Source organism: Hevea brasiliensis, chromosome 2 (genome assembly GCF_030052815.1).
Source record: "Hevea brasiliensis isolate MT/VB/25A 57/8 chromosome 2, ASM3005281v1, whole genome shotgun sequence".
Taxonomy (NCBI): domain Eukaryota; kingdom Viridiplantae; phylum Streptophyta; class Magnoliopsida; order Malpighiales; family Euphorbiaceae; genus Hevea; species Hevea brasiliensis.
Window position 1 is genome coordinate 113,882,667 of NC_079494.1, and position 20,156 is coordinate 113,902,822.

Here is a 20,156-nt window from a genome sequence, read left to right on the forward strand (position 1 = left end):
CATAACATATGGGAGCTGATCCCCTATACAGCTCTCTTAAATCCAACCTGGTGCCAGCGAATTACTCAAGCTCGGACTTCCACTTAATAACCAAATCGAGGGTCCCAGCGAATTACTCAAGCCGTGACTACCCCTCGAAGGATCGAGTCCCAGCAAATTACTCAAGCCGTGATCGCCTGTCTTATCCATAGTCCACACCACATCACACGCACGCCAACGCACGAACACTGCTCAAAAAAACCACAACAACATCCAAGGCACATAAACCGATATGAATGCAACATAAATCGTGCCTAGAGTTTAACTACATAAATATATGCATATAAGTGATGCATGGGCATGCTTGAACATATAATAATATCGAAATTACAATTAAAATTAATATTCTACTCACAGACTTGACGGTGGTCACTGAGGCGGCTGGGCGGAGGAAGAAGGCTGTCCCGGCTCACCTGACAATTTTTATTTACAATCATTTAATAAATTTGACTCAATACAAACAAAGAAAAAGACCAATACGTCCTAAGTCGTGCCGAAAATCCGGCAGAGTCTCCCCTATACCTAGGACTTACCCAACCTGCAAAAGGGCTCAAAATACACTTCTATACTCACAATCCATATATCCACAACTCAATCACATCACACAGCCCCTCCTGGGCCCATCAAATCAGTCATCCATCACAATACGCAAAATTTCAATTTAGTCCTTATTATTGATCATTTTTGCAAAAACTGCCCAAACAAGCTCTAAAAATTATAAAACTTTGCCTCGCGGTCCTTAGCAATATTATTAAGCTATTGCAAAAAGAATCATAATTTTCTAAGCTACCACGAATATTTTATGGATTTTTAATCCTATTTAAGCACTAGAAAATTACGAAAAAGCAAGGTTCGGGTTTACCTTTGCCAATTCCGACTTCGGGAACGCGCTCGGGACGTCTGAAAATGGGGGGCTAGCCAAAACCTCGATCCAATTCGGAGACTTTTCCAATAACGAGTCTGTCTGGCCGGAATTTCGCAGACCCGGTCAACTGTCGAATTTCCTCGAATCGAGGATACCTACACGAAGCCCATAACACGGGGGTTAGTACATAAATTTTTCAGAATTTTCTAAGCTCATTAAATGCTCGGAAAAACAACTGCGGTTCCGTGGGACCCACCAGCGGTGTCGGAAAAATTCAAAATTTATGTCGTTGCGAAGCTCTCGGCGAATGGAGCGTCTTTGGTGGCCTCGGTTTTCTCGTGGGATTCACGGTTTTCGAGAAATCTAGCCCAAAAGTCGAAATGGGCTAAAATCTTCCCGAGCAAAAATCGGACAATCCGCTTGATGGATTTCGGCGTTCTTGGTGTCTATGGAAAGCTCTCGCTGAGTAGATGATTTTGGATACAAGACCCGGTCCAATTGGTGGCCGGATCGGCGGATTGGCCGGAAGCTGAGCGCGCGCGCATGAGGCGTTGCGCGTTTTTGGCTCGGGCGGCCATTGGGCTGGTGTGAGTGGCCGATCTTGGCTGAGGTGGCGGTGACCACCAGGCGGGGTGGAGAGGAGAGAGAAACGAGAGAGAAAAGGGAGAGGGACGACGCGCGCGGGGAAGAAAAAGGGAAGAAGGAAAAAGGCCGGTCCGATTCGACCGGTCCGATCCGGTCCGGTTCGATTCGGCCGGTTCGATTCAGAATACAAAATTTTAAATTTTTACTCTGCCTCGGGACCGAAAACGAGGTCCAAAAATTCCGAAAAAATTTCAGAAAACTCAGAAAAATACGTAGACTCCAAATATATTTTTAGTTTTGCCACATGGTCTTTAAATTAATTTTTAAAAATCATCAAAGTTTATATTTTCGAAAAATCGAACCCGATTTTTAAAATCCGAAAAATCTCAAAAAAATTCCTAAAATTTAAATAAAATTAAAATACCAAAATACTCATAAAAATTAAAATTTCGGGGTGTTACATCTAATATGGACTGTTGGGGCATCTCATCTCTCTTGGAAATGTTGCCTACTCTTTGACACCTATCACACTTGCTTACAAAATTTCTCACGTGTTTAAACATATTAGGCCAATAGAAACCTGATGTCAAGACTTTTTCAACAGTTTTTGAGATACTAAAATGACCACCATATTCAGAGGAATGACAATGGTAAATAACATCATGTATTTCTTCCTCTGGTATACATCTCCTAATTATTCCATCATTACATCTTCTAAACAAAAGAGGTTCTTCCCAAGAATAAAATTTAACATCATGCAAGAATCTTTTTTTTTGCTGCCAAGATAAATTAGGTGGCAAGACACCACAAGACAAGAAGTTCACAATATCAGCAAACCATGGAAGTGCAGAATTCAACACATACAACTGCTCATTCATGAAAAACTCATCAATTGGCACAATTTCATCATCTTTATTTTCAGTTTTTATCCTAGAAAGGTGATCAGCCACCACATTTTCAACACCCTTTTTATCTCTTATTTCCAAATCAAATTCTTGAAGTAATAAAATCCATCTAATCAACCTAGATTTAGCCTCTTTCTTGCTTATTAAATACCTTATTGCTGCATGATCAGTGAAAACTATTACCTTTGAGTTGACCAAATAAGAACGAAATTTATTGAGTGCAAATACTACCGCAAGGAACTCCTTTTCAGTTGTGGCATAATTAACTTGAGCTTCATCAAGGGTTCGACTTGCATAGTAAATGGCATAAGGTTTTCTATCTTTTATTTGGCCAGGGCGGCTCCAACAAACTCGCTTGCATCACACATAATTTCGAATGGCAAAGTCCAATCCGGGGGTTGCATGATAGGAGCTGTTGTTAATGCCGTCTTTAACCTGCAAAAAGCAACCATACAATCTTGATTAAAATCAAATTTAACATCATGATTCAAAAGATTTGTTAAGGGTTTAGCAAGTTTAGAAAAATCCTGAATAAATCGTAGTAAAACCGGCATGTCCAAGGAAACTCCACTCCTTTGTGATGGTTGGAGGGCATTTTTCAATAATTTCTATTTTAGCTCTATCAACTTCAATTCCCCTATTTGAGATCAAATGCCCTAAAACGATCCCCTCTTGGACCATAAAGTGGCATTTCTCCCAATTCAACACCAAATCATTATCAGCACATCTCTGCAAGATTTTAGACAAATTAGTCAAGCATGAATCAAAATTAGTGCCATAAACTGAAAAGTCATCCATGAAGACCTCCATAATTTCTTCAATAAAATCAGAAAAAATAGCCATCATGCACCTTTGAAATGTGCCAGGCGCATTACACAATCTGAATGACATCCTTCGATATGCAAAGGTGCCATAGGGACAGGTAAAGGTAGTTTTTTCTTGGTCATCAAGATGGATTGGAATTTGAAAGAAACCAGAATATCCATCTAAGTAACAAAAGAATGAATGCTTGGCTAATCTTTCTAACATTTGATCCATAAAAGGAAGGGGAAAATGGTCTTTTCTTGTAGCATTGTTCAACTTCCTATAGTCTATGCACATTCTCCAACCTGTAACAGTTCTAGTGGGTATCAATTCATTATTCTCATTTTTAACAACTGTCACCCCACCTTTTTTTGGTACAACATGCACAGGACTCACCCACTCACTGTCAGAAATGGGGTAAATAATTCCAGCAGCTAGTAATTTTAGGATTTCCTTTTTCAAAACATCCTTCATTGTAGGATTCAATCTTCTTTGATGTTCAATGGAAGGTTTACTATTTGGCTCAAGGAAAATCCTATGCATACAAACTGTTGGACTAATTCCCTTTATATCATCAATTGCATAACCCAAAACTCTTCTATATTCTCTCAAAACTCTCAACAAATTTTCATTCTCAATATCAGTCAAACATGCATTAATTATAACAGGATATGTTTCATTCGGTCCAAGAAAAGCATACCTGAGGTTGGAAGGAAGAGGTTTAAGATCTACCTTTGGGGCATCCTCTACCTTTAATGATGGTTGTTTAATCTCTAAATTTTGTACTCCTTCAAGTTGAAAAATTGTGGCTTCAGGATGTGGTGGAGAGCTCTCCAAGTGTTGTGCAAAAGCAGCTATGTTGAGATTGTCATCATCAATACTCCGACCATGGACTAAGCAATTTTCAAGTGGGTCTTGTGGATAGCTTTTTCTGAAATGCTCTTGAACAATCTCATCAATAATGTCTACCCGCAAACAAGACTCAACTTCTTCATGTTTCCTTTTCATGGCAGGATTGATGTTGAATATCATTTGATCATCTCCCACTCTAAGTGTCAATTTCTCACCCTTTACATCAATTAATGCACCAGCTGTTGCCAAAAAGGGTCTTCCCAATAAGATAGGAACTTTTGTGTCTTCTTCCATATCTAGAATGACAAAGTCCACCGGAATGTAGAATTTCCCAACCTTGATAGGCACATTTTCTAGAATGCCTTCTGGATACTTAATTGAACGGTCAGCCAATAAAAGATACATATTTGTGGGCTTCAAATCTCCCATATTCAACTTCTCATAAATTGAAAGAGGCATTAGGCTGACACTAGCTCCAAGGTCACATAAAGCATTTGCCACACAATTATCACCAATATGACAAGGAATGGAAAACACACCCGGATCTTTGAGTTTGGGAGCTAACTTCTTCTGAATTATAGCACTACATTGCTCTCCCAAGTTGATGGTGTCATAATCTTCTAGCCTTCTCTTGTTGGAAAGAATCTCCTTCAAAAACTTGGCATAACTTGGCATTTGGGATAGTGCCTCAGTGAATGGCACATTGATATACAACTTCTTTAGCACTTCAAGGAATTTGCCAAATTGTTTGTCTAGCTTATGCTTGATGAATCTTTGAGGGTAGGGAAGGGTGGGTTTGTAAGGTTCAGGTGGGATATATGGTTTCTCTCCTTCATCTTGCTCACTTTTGCTTTCTTCTTCTTTTTCATTTTTCTTGCTCTCAACTGAATTTTCTTCTTTTATGCTCTCTTTTTCTTCTCTCTTGTTTTCACTCTCTTGACCAACTTTTTTACCACTTCTCAAGGTTACAACCTTACATTGTTCATGAGGGTTTTGTGGTTGGCTAGGTAGTTTCCCATAGGAATTGCTTCTCGATGAGCTTGCTTGTTGTGCCAATTGAGTCTCCAACATGCGGTTGTGGACTTGTAATTGATCCATGGTTTGTCTCTTGTGTTGCATTTCTTCCTCCAATTTGCTATTCATCTTGCTTTGTTCAGCAAAAAATTTCTCCATCATGCTTTCCTAGGTTAGCTTCGGTTCATGAGGTGGAAGGGATTATTGTGCTCTTGCTTGATATCCAGGTTGTGGCTGCCTTGTGGGCTGAAATTGAGGCTTATTTTGCTGCATAAACTGCTGGTTATGAGGATAATTTGAGCTTTGGCCTTGTTGAGCAAAAGTTGCTTGTGGTCTCCATGTTGAGTTGTTCACATTAGAATAAGCATTTCCCATAGGTTTCTGTTGATGACCTCCTGCATAAGCAGCTTGTTCTTGCAAATAATCATCACCATAAGAAGAGTAATTAACTCCACAACTTTGGCTTCCATCTGTGAAGGCAACTTGTTGCATAGTTGTAGGAGTTGAGGTTGTTGCCTTTGTGCAAAAATCACTAAGAAGCTGAGTCAACTGATCAAATCTTGCATTCATGTAGCTAACTGAGTCAAGTTCATAAATCCCAGCCTTCTTTGGCTCAAGTGCTCTAGGATTTCCCCACAAATGGGTATTATGAGCAATCTTCTTTAATAGATCATAGCATTCTTCACTTATCATTCTCATGAAATCTCCTCCTGCTTGTGAATCAATTGTGTTTCTTATGGCTGGAGTAACTCTGGTGTAGAAATTCTGAATAATCATCCATTTCGGTATTTCATGATGAGGACATTGCCTTTCAAGCTCCTTAAATCTCATCTAAGATTCATACAAAGTTTCATCATCTCTTGGTTTAAAAGCTACCATCAAATTCCTCAAATGAGTGGTCTTCCCAAGTGGGAAAAACTGAGATATAAAAGCTTGAGATAGCTGCTCCCAAGTAGCTATAATAGCTTGTGGGAGTGAGTCATACCACTCCAATGCTGAATCCCGAAGAGAGAATGGAAATAAGGTGAGCCGAATAACTTCATCTGAAACTCCAGGCTGCCTTTGTGTATCACATATCATCAAAAATTTCTTCAAATGAGAATGAGGATTTTCAAGTGGACTACCTCCAAATTGTGAATTCTGAACCATTTGAATGAGACCAGTCTTTAACTCAAATTGATTAGCTCCAATGATAGGTCTGTTATCTCTCACATCAGCACATCTAGGAAAAGCATAATCTAACATGGATCTTCTTTGAGGATCATTTTGATTAACAACTACATTTTGCCCGTTTTGCTCATTTCCTCCATTGTTTCCACCAATAGCTCTATTTTGATTCTCCATATTTTCAATTGTCTCCTCTTGCTCAAATCTTTGTTGTTCTTCTTTTTCTGCTTCTTTTCTTCTTTTGTATTCCTTTTTGTTGGCTCGACAGAATTTTTCAATTTCTGGGTTGAACAACAATTCAGTGTCACTTGTGCTTTTCGATCGTCTCATAAACAAGAAAAGTACCTGAAAAACACAAGGAACAATAGTGAAAATAAAAGAAAATAAAAATTCTAATTAGCTTAAAACAATTAAAATCCAACTTAAAAACAAACAATTCCCCGGCAACGGCGCCAAAAACTTGATACGGTGTGTCCGCAAGTGCACGGGTCACAGTAGTATAGTTTTAAAAAATGATATCGATCCCACAGGGAATTGTGCTTAAATTGGAAATAAAAGTATAAGCTAATTAGAATGACAAAAATTAAAGAAGTAAAATGAAATTTGGAATTAAAATTGGTATTTGAGGAATTAAAACTAAATCAAACAATTAACTAAAATTAATTAAACTAGATTACCAAAAATTAATTTGAAATTTCTATTTATGAAATTTGAGAGGAATTAAATCTAAATTCAATAAAAAATAAAGTGATTCTAGAGATTGGATTTTTCAATATTGTTTGCATGTGGTTTATCCCTAATTTAGCCAAACACATGAGAGTTGCAATTTTGAGGGAAATCAATTCTTAAATTTTTGAAACCTTTTTCAAGCATTTCAAAATTGGTTTTCATTAAATCAAACTCTGTTTTCACGGTATTTTAAACCTAACAAAAACCCATTTAAAGCTCTAATTGATTTTTGGAAAGTTCCCCTTAATCCTCTTAGCTTATCTCTAACACCAAGAAAATAAAGTTTATTGCAAGATTATCTATCCCTAATATTCACTTTTCAGTCTATCTATTAAGGATTAAAGCTTAACTTAATGAGGGTCCATTCATCAAGCAAGGCAACAAGCTCACAAGCAATAAATCAAAATGTAACAAATCCCATTTAAATGGTTAAATCAGTTCAAAACCACAATACAAATCAATATTTACAAACCCATCTCTAGAATCTCAATCAACTACTCACAAATCATTGTTTAAAGACAAACCCAAATGTATAAATGAAGAAATAATGGAAATGTAAGCTAAGGGGTAGAAAAACCCAGAAATATGCAGCAGAATCTGCTGCAGAAAAGTGCAGAAAACGAGTTCTGCAGGCTGCTGGAAAAATGGAGAACGTGCTTCCCTCATTCTCTTTCTAATCTTGCCAAAAATGCCTCTCTTGCTCTCTATGGAAAGAAAATGATAAAATGAGACTTTATATAGGCTAAGGGTCTGCCCTAGAATGGGTAAAAGGGAAGGTTCGGAGAAAGTGAGGTAAAAGTCGAGTAACGGAAATGCCACGTCAGCCATTTCCAGTAAAAGTGACATAAGCTGGGTCGGTTATGTCGCGGGTTGTGTCGCTCTCGGTCTGAATATCTGACGCTCGACACAACTTGCGACATAAGCTAACTCGGTTGTGCTGCAGGTTATGTCGCTCTCGGCCATTTTTACTCAACTTCAAAAATTTTTGCAATTCAACTCTAATCTCCTCCAAATGGCTACTCTGATCAAAATACATCAAATTTCTCCAAATTTAACCTACAAAACAAATAAATTCCAAAAATTAAACTAAGAGAAGTGAAAATTGCAAAATTGACTAAATATATACTAATATCTATAATAATGGCTATGAACAAGGGTAAATTATGTACAAAAATTACATCTAAATGATGATCTAAAATGCATGTATCAACAGTTCTCGAATTATCTTTGGCTTTGGTAGTAGTAAACTCCGCCGACCATCTGTGCTTTCTACATTGGGAGAATGTTGCAAATGTAGGACTGGGTCCAAGCACATCGTGGAGCACTAGCTCAGCATATTTCTCACATACCCCACAGACGAACCGTGAATTAGATTGGGAATGAATTAAAATTGATCTGAATCGTAAAGCTGGTCAAACTGAGAGTTTGGAACTGAAATTGGCACTGTTAGTCTTCAATTTGTAATTGGTTGGTATCCAATTAACATTTGATTTGAAGTTTAACAGCCGGCAACATAAAGCTTAAGAATAAAAGAAACACCCAAGATATGTTTATTGTGCTTAGTGTCCAGGTCTACTCACCATTATATAATGTAGTAATTGTGCTTAATGTCGACATTTCCACTTTCACAATGGCCAAGTCGACTCCTATGTGTATTGCCTAGTCAAGAAAAGATGGATTTATTCAATTTTTTAAATCTCCGAACTTGCCTATATAAGCAGAAAGGCTTGCTTAACTCCCACTTCAGAACAAAACTAAAACCCATTTTAACCAGAATGACAACATCTTCTCTTGCCTTGCTACTCTCATTCTTGTTGTGCTCTTCTCTCCTCTCATTTGCATCGTATAAAGCTGAAGCTAGGAGATTCATCTCCGTCTCTTCTCTTATTAGTAAAGACCTCTTTGATTCCATGTTTCTACACAAGGACGACAGCGCTTGCCCTGCCAAGAATTTTTATACGTACAATTCCTTCATTCACGCATCGAAGCGTTTCCCTAAATTTGGCACTACAGGATGTCTAGCTACAAGAAAACGAGAGATTGCGGCTTTTCTTGCTCAAATATCCCATGAGACCACAGGTGGGTGGGAGACTGCTCCTGATGGACCATATGCATGGGGTTTGTGCTTCAAAGAGGAAGTAAGTCCGGCAAGTAATTACTGCGACTCTAGCAACACTCAATGGCCTTGTTACCCTGGTAAATCTTACCATGGAAGAGGACCCATTCAACTATCATGGTAATATTCCATTACTTAATTACATATATGGTAACCTTCATGCAAGAAAAAGAACTTATACGTGATGGTTTGATGGCAGGAATTTCAACTACGGTCCAGTAGGCAACGCCTTGAGATTTGATGGCTTGAGGAATCCAGAAATAGTATCTAACAACTCCTTAGTTGCATTCAAAACAGCTCTTTGGTTTTGGATGACTGAGCAGAAGCCCAAGCCCTCATGCCACAATGTCATGGTAGGAAAATATACCCCTACAGAAGCTGACGCCAAAGCCAATCGGACAGCCGGATTTGGGTTGGTGACCAACATTATCAATGGTGGTCTTGAGTGTGGAATTCCTGATGACAGCCGAGTTCATGATCGTATTGGATATTTTCAGAGATATGCTAGCTTGTTTAATGTTAGTACCGGCCCTAACTTAGATTGCGAAAATCAGAAACCTTTTAGCTGACATGTTAGAAACTTTGTCTTTACTTGTACAATAATAGTGCAATTGAATATTGCTGTGATTTGTTTCTTTTGATTATATGTTTTTGCAACCAAAAGATTCTTAATGGGATTTTGTACTTTGTCTGAATCGGAACCTCCATGATTCCCTCTTAGTTTTCAAGATTTTAAAATTTATTGTAATCGGTTGTTATGATTTGAACGTGCATTAAAAAATAATGAGAGGAAAGGGTCCAAGTGAAAGAGGCAGACACCATTCAATCACCCATTATTATTATTATTATTATTATTATTATTATTATTATTATTTGAATATCGGTTGTTTTGATTTATTTTAAAGTCTTATAGGATTCTTGGATTTCTAAGTATTTCTAATTTGAATAAATACCTCGTTGTAGAATTTATTCAATGAATTATTTTCTAAATTGATAATAAATACGCATTGGAAAAGAATGGGCCTAACTTATTCTTGGTAATGTTCGTAACATATGTAGTTATTTTTATGGACCGAGCCTTTTTTGAGGTTGGAAATCTCTATGCCTAGCTTTTTCTTTATCTTGGACCCTTTCTATATACCCTTTTTGACATTCAGACTTCACAGATAAAAACAACAGATTGGACTGAGAAAATCCATTTTACACTCATCTGAAAATAATCATGATCCATGCAAAATATCTAGTGATTTGGGTTCACGTCTGCACAAGATTAGATTGCGATGATAATAAGCTAATGCCAAGAAATAGAAATCTCTGGGTACGAGTCGTGCAAAAACCCCGGTTACCAAGGACTCCGAACCAGATTTTAAGGTATTTTTGATCTGATTTCAATTTCGCCTGCTTTTAATCCAATTTAATAATTTTTTTAAAATTAATTTGAATTTAAAATTAAATTTAATCAAACTTATCGATTTTAATTCAATTCAGAATGAAAGAAAAAAAAAATCCAATTCTGATTAATTTTAAATTAAACTGGTCTAATTTTAAGTCAAGACAAATCGTGGCCAGACTTAGTTATGAGCTACATATTAAATTATTAATCTTTGAAATCACCCAAAGAAATTTATCAAGGAACCACTTTTCACTTTAGTTACTTACTTTGTCTGAGAAAAGAAACCAAATCCAGAGCATAAGAAAAGGTTGTCACAGGATTTCTCAACAAAAATCATAAAAATTAGAGACTCAAGTGTTCTTACATCAACTCAGTCAAAAAGCATCAGTGGTGGAGTGATTACCTTCCCAATAAAAGTTACTCCTTTTTTTTTCTTTTCCTTGCAATGTTCCATTTTCCTTTCAAGGAAAGGTCTATACAATGCAAGCTGAAACTTTAACATATGCTTTCTTGATTTTGGTTATGAGTGAACCACAACCCTTCTGAAAATGAATTTTCATAGAAAATAATAATCACTGATAGCTTGATAAAGCGGCTATGATTAAAAATTAAATAAGGATAACGCACGAATGAGGTATTATTAACATTTTCGAAAACTTGACTAATTCCTTTCATGCTGCATCACAATTTCTATCCTTCTGTCTGAGTCTTGAAGAAACTAAAGTATCGGACTTCTTTTTCAAGCATCTAATTTGAAACTCTGAAAATGGTTGCCCCTATTAATTAAGCCTTAGTTCCACAATAAGATGAAAAAATTCCACAAAACATGCACTAAAGGTTATAGCACTTAACAAGCTTTAGCTCAGTGGGAGTTTTCAGAGTTATGATAGGGAGATTTCATTTCCCAATCAGAGTCGATTTATAGTACTTTCATCACAAAATTGTTGTAGGTGGAATATCTCCTCATAGAATGGCTATTGTTCATCAATTTACTTGTATTCAGGGGATCCGAATATTGTATGCAATATGTGAGCAATTGTTCTCCAATACAATGACAAAAAATTCGAGAAAGCAATTTACAAGCAAATGGCAAAATTCTTTTTTTCTATCATTTCTTTTTATAGGAATGTACATCTTTGATTCTCAAACATTTTCACTACCATCTTCCAGCCTAGTTATTTATTTTCAATGATCCCCAGCTGAGAACGAAAGCGAGTAAGCCACTTCATAAAGGATGAAAAACACTACAAAAGGATCAGAGTTATATATCTGCTCTTGTGATCTTCAATCTCCTTACTGAGGATAAGAACATCCTATAAACAAACAAATTAATGAGAAATAAATAATCCATTTGTGCTTAAAATGATGGGATTTTATAAAGATATACAAGATGTGAAACTTACTCCCATGGTACATCCCCAACCATCAACCAATCTCCTTCTTTGTCTTCATATGTCAACACATGGTACTGTTCTGAATGTTCACCATCCATTTCAGCCCCTGCTTTGGATCAAACAATGCTCAGCTTGTATCACTATAATTCTATAGAGGAAGTGTTAATTACTATAAAAGGAATTCCAACAAGAAAATTACTTAACAGATAATGGTAGTGTTGAACATATGATCAAGAGTCCTTATTAAGTTGTGGTAACCATCATGGGCTAATAGGTCGAGTTTTCTGCCAATTGGAATGCCTTCCATGTAAACCTTGACAAAGAAGGTAGCACTGTTGCACTCATTTTCTTCAGCTGCTAGTGTCTCCTTTAGAAACGGCTTGATGGGTGGCCAATCTGACTCACTAACACTGAATTAATCAGCCAAAAAATAAGTAATCTACAAGCAGAAATACATGAATTATTTAAATGTGTGTAATACTTCAATAATTATGTACCTTGGTGTAGAAGGATTGCCTTGACTAGAAGTTGCAATGCTAAGTCCAAGCCTAAGATCTGTGCTAAGGTCTCTATTATGCTGATAGAGAGAAGACCTACTTGAAAGAGCTGGATAGTTGCTGCTTTCAAGTGAAGACGAAGAACTAGCAGACCCTCTTCTGCCCATTTTGGGGATGTGAAATCCACAGAAGCCGCCACCTTAAGTTCAACTTTATAAATAGAATTGTGAAATCATGGTGTAAGAATTAAGTGGGGTCCAGGTTTTCCTTGGTGTAACTCAAGGACCCGACAGCAGCACGTGTCCAGTAGGAGCCGAATGAGGTTGTCATGATTCTAGTTGGAGCTTAGATTCAATGCGGTTCATGGGGCATGGCAAATACAGTGGCTGTTTCCAAGTCACTAATTATATATTTTTATATATATTAATTATTGTAAAATACATTACCCACAATTAATCTATTTCTACGTAAGAAGAAGATGTCATGGTGGGCTCGAAGAAAGATGAATGTAGACAAATAGGACACAAAATGGCGTTGGAATTTGGGACCTTTCTAAACATCAGCATTGAAGTAAACAGTGAACAGACAATCTGATATCTATGTTCAATGGATGAGATTATCGTGGCGCGCATGGAGTTATTGGTACAGTTTCATAATTAAGGGAATTGATAGTGGTGACTATGCTCAGGCTCTATGTTGTTCCGTAGACTGACAAGCACTTTGTGACATTGTATATATCCATTGTATATATCCAATGGGATTACATGCATGAAAACATTAGACATCGCATCAATTATTGTCCTTAATTTGAAGGTTAATAATTTCCAAGTGTTTCATTGACAATCTATACAAGTGTTTCAATTATAGATTTTTTTTTTGTTGTAATTATGGTTATGTCTTTATACATACTAGATCGGCACATCAAAAATCCTGATAATAATCAAATTCAGATTCTGATGTGTTCTTTAAGCTGAAGGGAACAATACAAGAAATCCTGATGCAGCATATTGGAGACATGCAATCAAATGAAGTTGGGAACACAAGGAAAAGGAAGGCAAGACAGCAAGAAAGCAAAATAACATGGATACATTCTTTCATTTACTCTTTATTCAACGAAGTCTCCCTCACGTGTCAAATTTATGTATGCTTCATTAGATCCATGTTTCTTTAAGGTGAAGGGGAACAGCAAATCTTGCTTGGAGCTAAAGATACGGACAAATGTTAGCAAGGAGGAGTTGGAATTAAAACAAACGAGGGAAAAAGAAAGTAAATGTCTCCCACCACCCCAACAATTTTGTTGCTTGGATTGGCCATCATTGGATGGGACTTTCCCTTGCTCCAATGACCTTTTGGTCTCTAGCCCACTATTTCTATTGCAAGTTTCAGCCTTCAAGTTACTGCAATTAAACTTTTTCCACCTTCCCCACAGGCCTCAGCCTTTTTATTCCTTGGACCAAATCCTTCCATCATGTCTCTTGTTTGCCTTCCAAGTTTTCAACAGTCAAAATTGAGATTGCCTTTTTATTTCTCCAAGCAGGTATGTCTTCCCGAGTTGGCCCTACAACTCTAATAAACAATGATAGCGTGACGACTTTCAGAGTTCTACAATATTGGCCATCTGGGAAATTCACCATGACCATTGGCTAGAGCTTGACTAACGGCAACCTATAGCCGAATATTGTGTTCCACTAGTTGTAGTGGTGTCTTCTTTCTGAGGGACGCCCACAATATAATTAATCAGATGCATTTGATACTAACTCGCCATAGTCAATATCTAGCTGCAATAAGCATGGGACAGTGGGACCAGCCCAACCCGCCCAACCCGCCCAGTGATCAGTAGGCAGGGTTGCTCATGTTGCTAGAAAGCCGCGGGTAAGATCAGATTTGGGCCATGGCTATAACTCTCAGATCATTGATATTGTTTGGTGTTTTCAAATATTCTTCAACACTTAAAATTATCCTAAGAAAATTACCGGAAAAACTGAAAATTTTTTACCATGTTCGCAGTCACTCCGCGCCCTTAAATTTTTATGTACAAACCATATTCACCTTTGTTGATTTGAGAACTATGACATGTTTATCCAAATTTTGCAATAATTAATCCCAGTATGTAACCTTTTCTCTTTTGCCATTTTCTATAGATCAATAAAGAACACATTCAATATCACGAATTTACGACTCAAACAAACCAAAATCCAAACATAGTGTGCGTGCATGCGTGTTCCCCATAACCACAGGCTACGGAACATCTTTTCTATATGATGGACGGTTCTAATCCTTCTATGAAACGGCGAAATTACAATTACAGTACTACTATTTGAAAATAATACCCAAGAGTGATTATTACATAAACATAGGCCTAAAACTAGAATTAAATCAACTGCAAAGTAAGCTACTCAAGAACTTCACATAACAGCCGCAGAGAAACTACACTATTCATATTGCCACAGCCCGATAGAACCCTTGGATAAAATCCCATAAGAAATCACCCAAAATCTGACACTATTTATAAGCATACTGGGAGAGGAAATTGGTCACCTCACCTGCAACTTCATAAGCTCCTTCTACGCATCGGCCCAAAGCCACTCCAGAAACATAATTGCCCCCCAAAAACACCCCTTCCAAGCCTGTATCTCTCAGAGCATCTTTTGCAGCATCTAGGATATCCAAATGACCAATCAAGAACTGTGGAATGGCTTGAGGCCACACTCTCACACCTAGTACAAGCGGATCCTTTGCATTGGGTTTTATGAGCATCTTTCTCAGATCACGGTCAACTGCTTCTACAAGTTCATTCTCTGTCTGTAAAGAAAAAGAAAAGGTGTCGATAACAAAATGAACAGAGATGAAAGAAAGAATGGAGAATTAACGAAGGAACTAGATAGACACATGATAATTCAATGCTCTTAAGTAAGTTGGTCAAAATTTAACCAATCGATGACCTGGATTATCCAATGTGAAAGTACACAAGAGGATATTAGTGGCAATTATGAGGACCAAATTAAATTTGGGAAAACCACAGGTGTACAATCATATGGATTGGGGACATTTTGTCAACAGCCCCAACACCAACTTGTCTTTTTTCTTGCCAAGACACTGTCAATAAATCTATGCTTAGCATCATTCATGAATCCTGACCGAGGTCCAAATCCTTTTTCCTTTAACAAATTATCATACTTTAGACAAAATTCCTGGGTTGGTAGCCCCTCCAATGTAGTTCAAGAGCAAAATTCTTCCATCTGGTGCTCGATTGGGAAAAAGTGATGAGCTGTATATAGTTCCTGAGGCATCAGCAAAACAAAAACAAAGTTCGGCATCATTTTTCAGTAAAAGGTAGTGGAATATTTTGTTCTTACTTGTCAGAATTCGAAGGTCACTTCTAGGTACAGGTTAATGTTACTAACACAAACTCACCTAAGGTTTCCACCCCTTGGCTGCGTGGATGCAACTGACCAAAACCCTTAAGCTCACCATCTATTAAGCATTCTGTCCGAATTGCTTCTTTTGGGTATGAAATGGATACTGCCGCAACTGGTGGGTAATAAAAATTTGACAGGGCTTCTGCAGCAGCAGCCTGCAAACAAGAATATACAGGGAAAACATAATTGCGAATTCAGAAACATTTAATTGAAAAAAAGGAAAAAGAAAGGAAATGGAGATAAAGACTCAACCAGTCAGTAAAAAATAATTGTCTCTTTTATGGATATTTTGGTCAGAAAATGCCAACACATATTTTAATGCTTTAATAAAAAATTATTAAAATTGAACATTGACAATAAGGATCAGCAAAAGTGGTATCTGAATTATTTCTGAGAAAAATGCCTTTAGAATCAACTAGCAAACAAATTTGAAGGACTCAGTGGGTTATAAGCTAACTAGTCAACAACAAAAATAATTAAAAAAAAAATCTATTAAACCTCGAACAAATAATCTAGCTTCAGTTTGGGTGAACAATGGGTAGGTATGCCAGAATGCGAATAATAGTAACAAAAATATTGCTGCTTTTGCCCATTGGGCCATTAGCATCTGATAAATTTAGAGCTTATGCTTGAAACCATGCCCTGACTCCTGACCATAAAACCAACATTCAATAGCTAAACCAGTTGTGCAACCTATAGGCACTATTTATTCAACAAGCTAAATCTTTTGCATCATGAACTAATTGCAACCTCCACTAAGAACAAATTATAAGAGATCCACAAAATTAAACACTAAAATAAGAAAAGAGCTTGATCAGAATCCACCATTGAGCTTTCCACTAATGAGAAGTAAACAGAAGGCAAAATTTGAAATCGGTTTAGGAACAAACATACAGAAAGAGGATGCAAGAGACTGCTTGCAATATGGGATGGAACTGTCAAAACGACACTTTTGCTCTGCAGAGAAACAAATCCTTCAGGTGTTTCGTATGTTAAATTATACCCTCCGTTATCCAATTTAGTGATACTTGAAAGCTTCCAAGATAATTTAACATTGCTACCCAACCTGCAACACTGCCATAGCTATTCAGGGACTAAAATTATGGTGGAAGAACTTCTATCATGTTCAAGAACGATAACTACCATCCAAACAGAATTCTCCTTCCAAAGTGTTACCTTGTTGCAATTGCATCAGGCAGCATAGCAAGACCCTTTCTAAAAGATCCTACTGTTTGGCCCTTTGGCTTTGGTAGACGCCTGCAAGATACTAAGTTTAAGGAATTGAACATAAACTGAAACAATTAATGATAATCAGATATGCACAACACAATTAGATAATTTTACGGGTCTCGAGGAGGCTTGGGTTTTTTATTTCTCTCCTGGATTGTTTTGAAAGTGCCACCAATGATACTACTGCCATTTTGCTCCAGGTTCCAAACTTTTCCAAATGCTGCTTTCATGCTTAGTTTTGAAGGATCACCAGCATAAACACCTGCACATGACAAAAATTTCATATCACGCGAGTGATCATAATCAATTCAATATATAACAAATGGTATTATAACCTTCAGAACTTTCCAAGAATTTCAATTTGTGAAATGCTAAGTAATGCAAAGTCAGGGAGAGCTTGCTTATTGCAAGGAACTAATTGGCTTAACTTGATGTGGTGTCATTTGGATAGAAACCATTGTATTTCATTTAGCATTCACATTTAGGGCATAAATTCATCATCTCATATCGACAATTGTATGAATAAAACCATAAACATGAAGGATTTTAAAGAAACAAGCACAGTGGATATCACTAAATGCTATGGTTGTACGTTGTCACTGTCATTTGTGTGAATTCACGATAGGAAAATTTTGATTCCCCATATGCATCCTAAATGAACCAAACAAGAAATGCATAATTACTCCAAAATAAAACATTGCAATATTTGCATGAATCAACAATATCATACATATTAAACACTTCACCAAAAAAAAAATTTGCAGATACATATCATACAAGTATCACAGTGTTCAATGAAGGGAGGGAAAAGCACTTGCACTTATCATGCTTAATGACTGCAATTTGTGTCATTTAGAATTTAAATTTCATGGGAAGGTCTAAAGATATTTACATGAACTTGTGTCCCAGCCTAACTGATTCATAAATAAAAAAATTTTAAACGAAATGATAACAAGTACCATGCAAGATATGGGGGATTGGTTAAAAGCACATGCCAAAACATTATACCTGAACAAAATGGCTCTATCAAACGCTCAAATACTTCAGGGCCAAGGTTACGACGGACGAACTCTTCAACTGACTCCTCATGTCCCTGTCACCTTTGTCAAAGTTTTAAGATTATGAGAAGACACACAGTTGATGAGAGCGCTTATAAATTTGCAATTATTGTCTAATTACATAATATTCATAATGAGATGGTTAGAAAGGACAAACTGGTGGTGGAGGTCGAAGTCCAAGAGCACCAAAGCCAGCTCTGAGTTTCCCACCAATGCTCATCAAATCAAAGAATGGCAGGTCCGTTGGCTTCGATGGGACCGGCCTCAATTTCCCATCCCACAAAACAAAACGCGGCGCGTTAGGATCTCCCAATACTAGGTCATCCTTTAATCCACTATCCACCTATGATAACAATAAAATCAACTAATTCAACCCAAACAGCATGCGTACAGATAAACCCTTGAAAATTCCCTATCCCCACAAGATTATGAAGAAATGCCATCAGGAAAAAAGTTAGTTAATCACTGAAATGAAACAAGAATTGATTGGAAAATCATGAAATTTATCTCTTAAAGATACGTACCACCATGGTTAGCATAGGATCGGAAGGCTGGAAACTATTGGGACCCTCTTCCCACAAATAGCCATCTCTTTCAACGGTGGTAATGTTGCCACCGACTCGATCTCTGGCCTCGGTGACAATGACATTGGCAGCAACATCGCGGTGTTTGGTGACGAGAGCCTGAGCGATGCAGAGACCGCTAATTCCACCTCCTATAATCACACAGTCCGCCGGGGAAGAATGTCCACCATTGGATTGGGCTTCGCCGCCGATCTTAGAAGAAGAAATAGTAGTTGACTGCTCTGTGATAGAGCACCGGAGTTTTAAAGGTCTGTGTATGGTTATTATGGGGTTGAGTTTGGAGAATGAGGGAACGAGGGACGGTGTTGACCGGAGAAGAGAGAAGTCTGTGATGGTTGCCATGGCGGACTCAGAGAGAGAGAGGTAGCGCCGTTTCGTAGCGTGACAACGCTACTATGCAATCACTTCAACTACTGGCGGTCGTTAGTGTTATCTTGGATTGGTAACGTTCTTGTGCAGCCAGCCTATATTTGTATAAATATGGACGGTCAGGATCAATAATAATTTTCTCCTCCTCTTATTGAACGCGAACTGCACGGCCAATAAAATTTTATTTTATATATTATTTTAATTACCTTTATTTAAATTGATTACACGTCAACAATCATAATTTAATTTTATCAATAAAATATTTTACTCTGTCTATTTAAATTTGATTCAATTATTCATTAATTATATGCTTGAGTAATCGGAATATCTTTAATCATATTTTTAATTTAAAATAATTATGTTTATCATATTTTATTTTTTTAATAAAATAATTATTTTAAATAATTTTATATTTATATCATTATAATTATATTTATTACAAAATAAAAATATATACATATATTATTTTAAAAATATAATCAATATAATTTTTTAATGTCTCTCATATGTTTTATGTTTTAAAAATAGTTATGTTAAAATATATATATCGTAATATATATATTAATTCAAAGCTTATGATTGTGACTAATATTACGACTTGGACTAGAAAAATACTTTTGAAACCTATAGCAAATCCAAAAGAAAATTCAATTGAATGGCAAATTTGATGAGAGATCATATTCACACTCAATTCAACAGCTCACATAATTGAAAAGGCTCAGCTCACCTTCAATCTCATTACATAATACCCGATATATAATTATTACGGGCTCAACTCAATCATTATACCCATACAGTACCATAATATGAACATTCAATATTCATGGCCAGCTTAAAATGTAAAATAATTTTAAATATTCATAAATTATAATTTAATAATGCAGAGTATTTAGAATATTTATAATGTTAATACAGCTAAATATTTAAATAAAAATCCATGCAAGCATTAGATGCATAGTATAAAGAAAGGTCACATTGACCTCCCTCGTTTAGCCTAAGTTAATATAAAATTTTAATGTTGCGTGAGAGGGAGAGAAACTGCAAAGCTAACGGGAAGGGGACCTTACGTAAGGGAGGAGAGAGAAAGTGGGGCGTGGGAAAATAAGGGTTCTGTTTGTTTGGCCCGAATTGGTTTC

The 20,156-nt window shown here is 36.8% G+C and overlaps 3 protein-coding genes and 1 non-coding gene across 5 annotated transcripts; 2 read left to right on the forward strand and 2 right to left on the reverse strand.

Annotated features, from left to right (window-relative positions):
- Window positions 1–5,851: 5,851 nt before the first annotated feature.
- On the forward strand, window positions 5,852–5,958 carry LOC131178197 (small nucleolar RNA R71). Its single transcript, XR_009147330.1, has one exon. It is a non-coding gene; the product is annotated as a small nucleolar RNA R71 (small nucleolar RNA).
- Window positions 5,959–8,688: 2,730 nt separating this feature from the next.
- Window positions 8,689–9,720, forward strand: LOC110661639 (chitinase 10). Its single transcript, XM_021820317.2, has 2 exons — window positions 8,689–9,196; window positions 9,276–9,720. Exons 1-2 carry the CDS (start codon window positions 8,736–8,738, stop codon window positions 9,643–9,645), a joined length of 831 nt encoding a protein of 276 aa, XP_021676009.2. The 5' UTR covers window positions 8,689–8,735; the 3' UTR covers window positions 9,646–9,720.
- A 1,824-nt stretch (window positions 9,721–11,544) lies between these two features.
- Window positions 11,545–12,559, reverse strand: LOC110661638 (auxin-responsive protein IAA4). Of its 2 annotated transcripts, none has more exons than XM_021820316.2 (4): window positions 12,361–12,559; window positions 12,068–12,267; window positions 11,873–11,969; window positions 11,545–11,782 (listed from the first exon to the last, which is right to left on the reverse strand). In XM_021820316.2, the coding sequence occupies exons 1-4, from the start codon at window positions 12,525–12,527 to the stop codon at window positions 11,731–11,733; spliced, it is 516 nt and encodes a 171-aa protein (XP_021676008.1). In that variant the 5' UTR covers window positions 12,528–12,559; the 3' UTR covers window positions 11,545–11,730. The 2 variants fall into 2 exon arrangements, with proteins under 2 accessions (XP_021676008.1, XP_021676007.1); XM_021820315.2 differs by having other exon boundaries at window positions 12,068–12,273; window positions 12,361–12,558.
- A 2,097-nt stretch (window positions 12,560–14,656) lies between these two features.
- Window positions 14,657–19,108, reverse strand: LOC110661712 (protoporphyrinogen oxidase 1, chloroplastic). Its single transcript, XM_021820427.2, has 9 exons — window positions 18,592–19,108; window positions 18,225–18,410; window positions 18,018–18,102; window positions 17,124–17,271; window positions 16,956–17,036; window positions 16,674–16,845; window positions 15,775–15,934; window positions 15,538–15,641; window positions 14,657–15,162 (listed from the first exon to the last, which is right to left on the reverse strand). Exons 1-9 carry the CDS (start codon window positions 18,991–18,993, stop codon window positions 14,863–14,865), a joined length of 1,638 nt encoding a protein of 545 aa, XP_021676119.2. The 5' UTR covers window positions 18,994–19,108; the 3' UTR covers window positions 14,657–14,862.
- Between the last annotated feature and the right edge of the window lie 1,048 nt (window positions 19,109–20,156).

What these genes read in the sequence shown, in the direction of transcription:
- LOC110661712 (XM_021820427.2), bottom strand. Translation starts at nt 18,993, where the DNA reads ATGGCAACCATCACAGACTTCTCTCTTCTCCGGTCAACACCGTCCCTC. An exon ending in GTCTCTTGCATCCTCTTTCT is followed by an intron (nt 15,935 to 16,673) that starts GTATGTTTGTTC and finishes TCTTGTTTGCAG; the next exon opens with GCTGCTGCTGCAGAAGCCCT. An exon ending in ACCCAGGAATTTTGTCTAAA is followed by an intron (nt 15,163 to 15,537) that starts GTATGATAATTT and finishes TTTTCTTTACAG; the next exon opens with ACAGAGAATGAACTTGTAGA.
- LOC110661638 (XM_021820315.2), bottom strand. Translation starts at nt 12,527, where the DNA reads ATGGGCAGAAGAGGGTCTGCTAGTTCTTCGTCTTCACTTGAAAGCAGC. An exon ending in GTTCAACACTACCATTATCT is followed by an intron (nt 11,970 to 12,067) that starts GTTAAGTAATTT and finishes GATCCAAAGCAG; the next exon opens with GGGCTGAAATGGATGGTGAA. An exon ending in GTTGGGGATGTACCATGGGA is followed by an intron (nt 11,783 to 11,872) that starts GTAAGTTTCACA and finishes GTTTGTTTATAG; the next exon opens with GATGTTCTTATCCTCAGTAA.
- LOC110661639 (XM_021820317.2), top strand. Translation starts at nt 8,736, where the DNA reads ATGACAACATCTTCTCTTGCCTTGCTACTCTCATTCTTGTTGTGCTCT. An exon ending in GGACCCATTCAACTATCATG is followed by an intron (nt 9,197 to 9,275) that starts GTAATATTCCAT and finishes GTTTGATGGCAG; the next exon opens with GAATTTCAACTACGGTCCAG.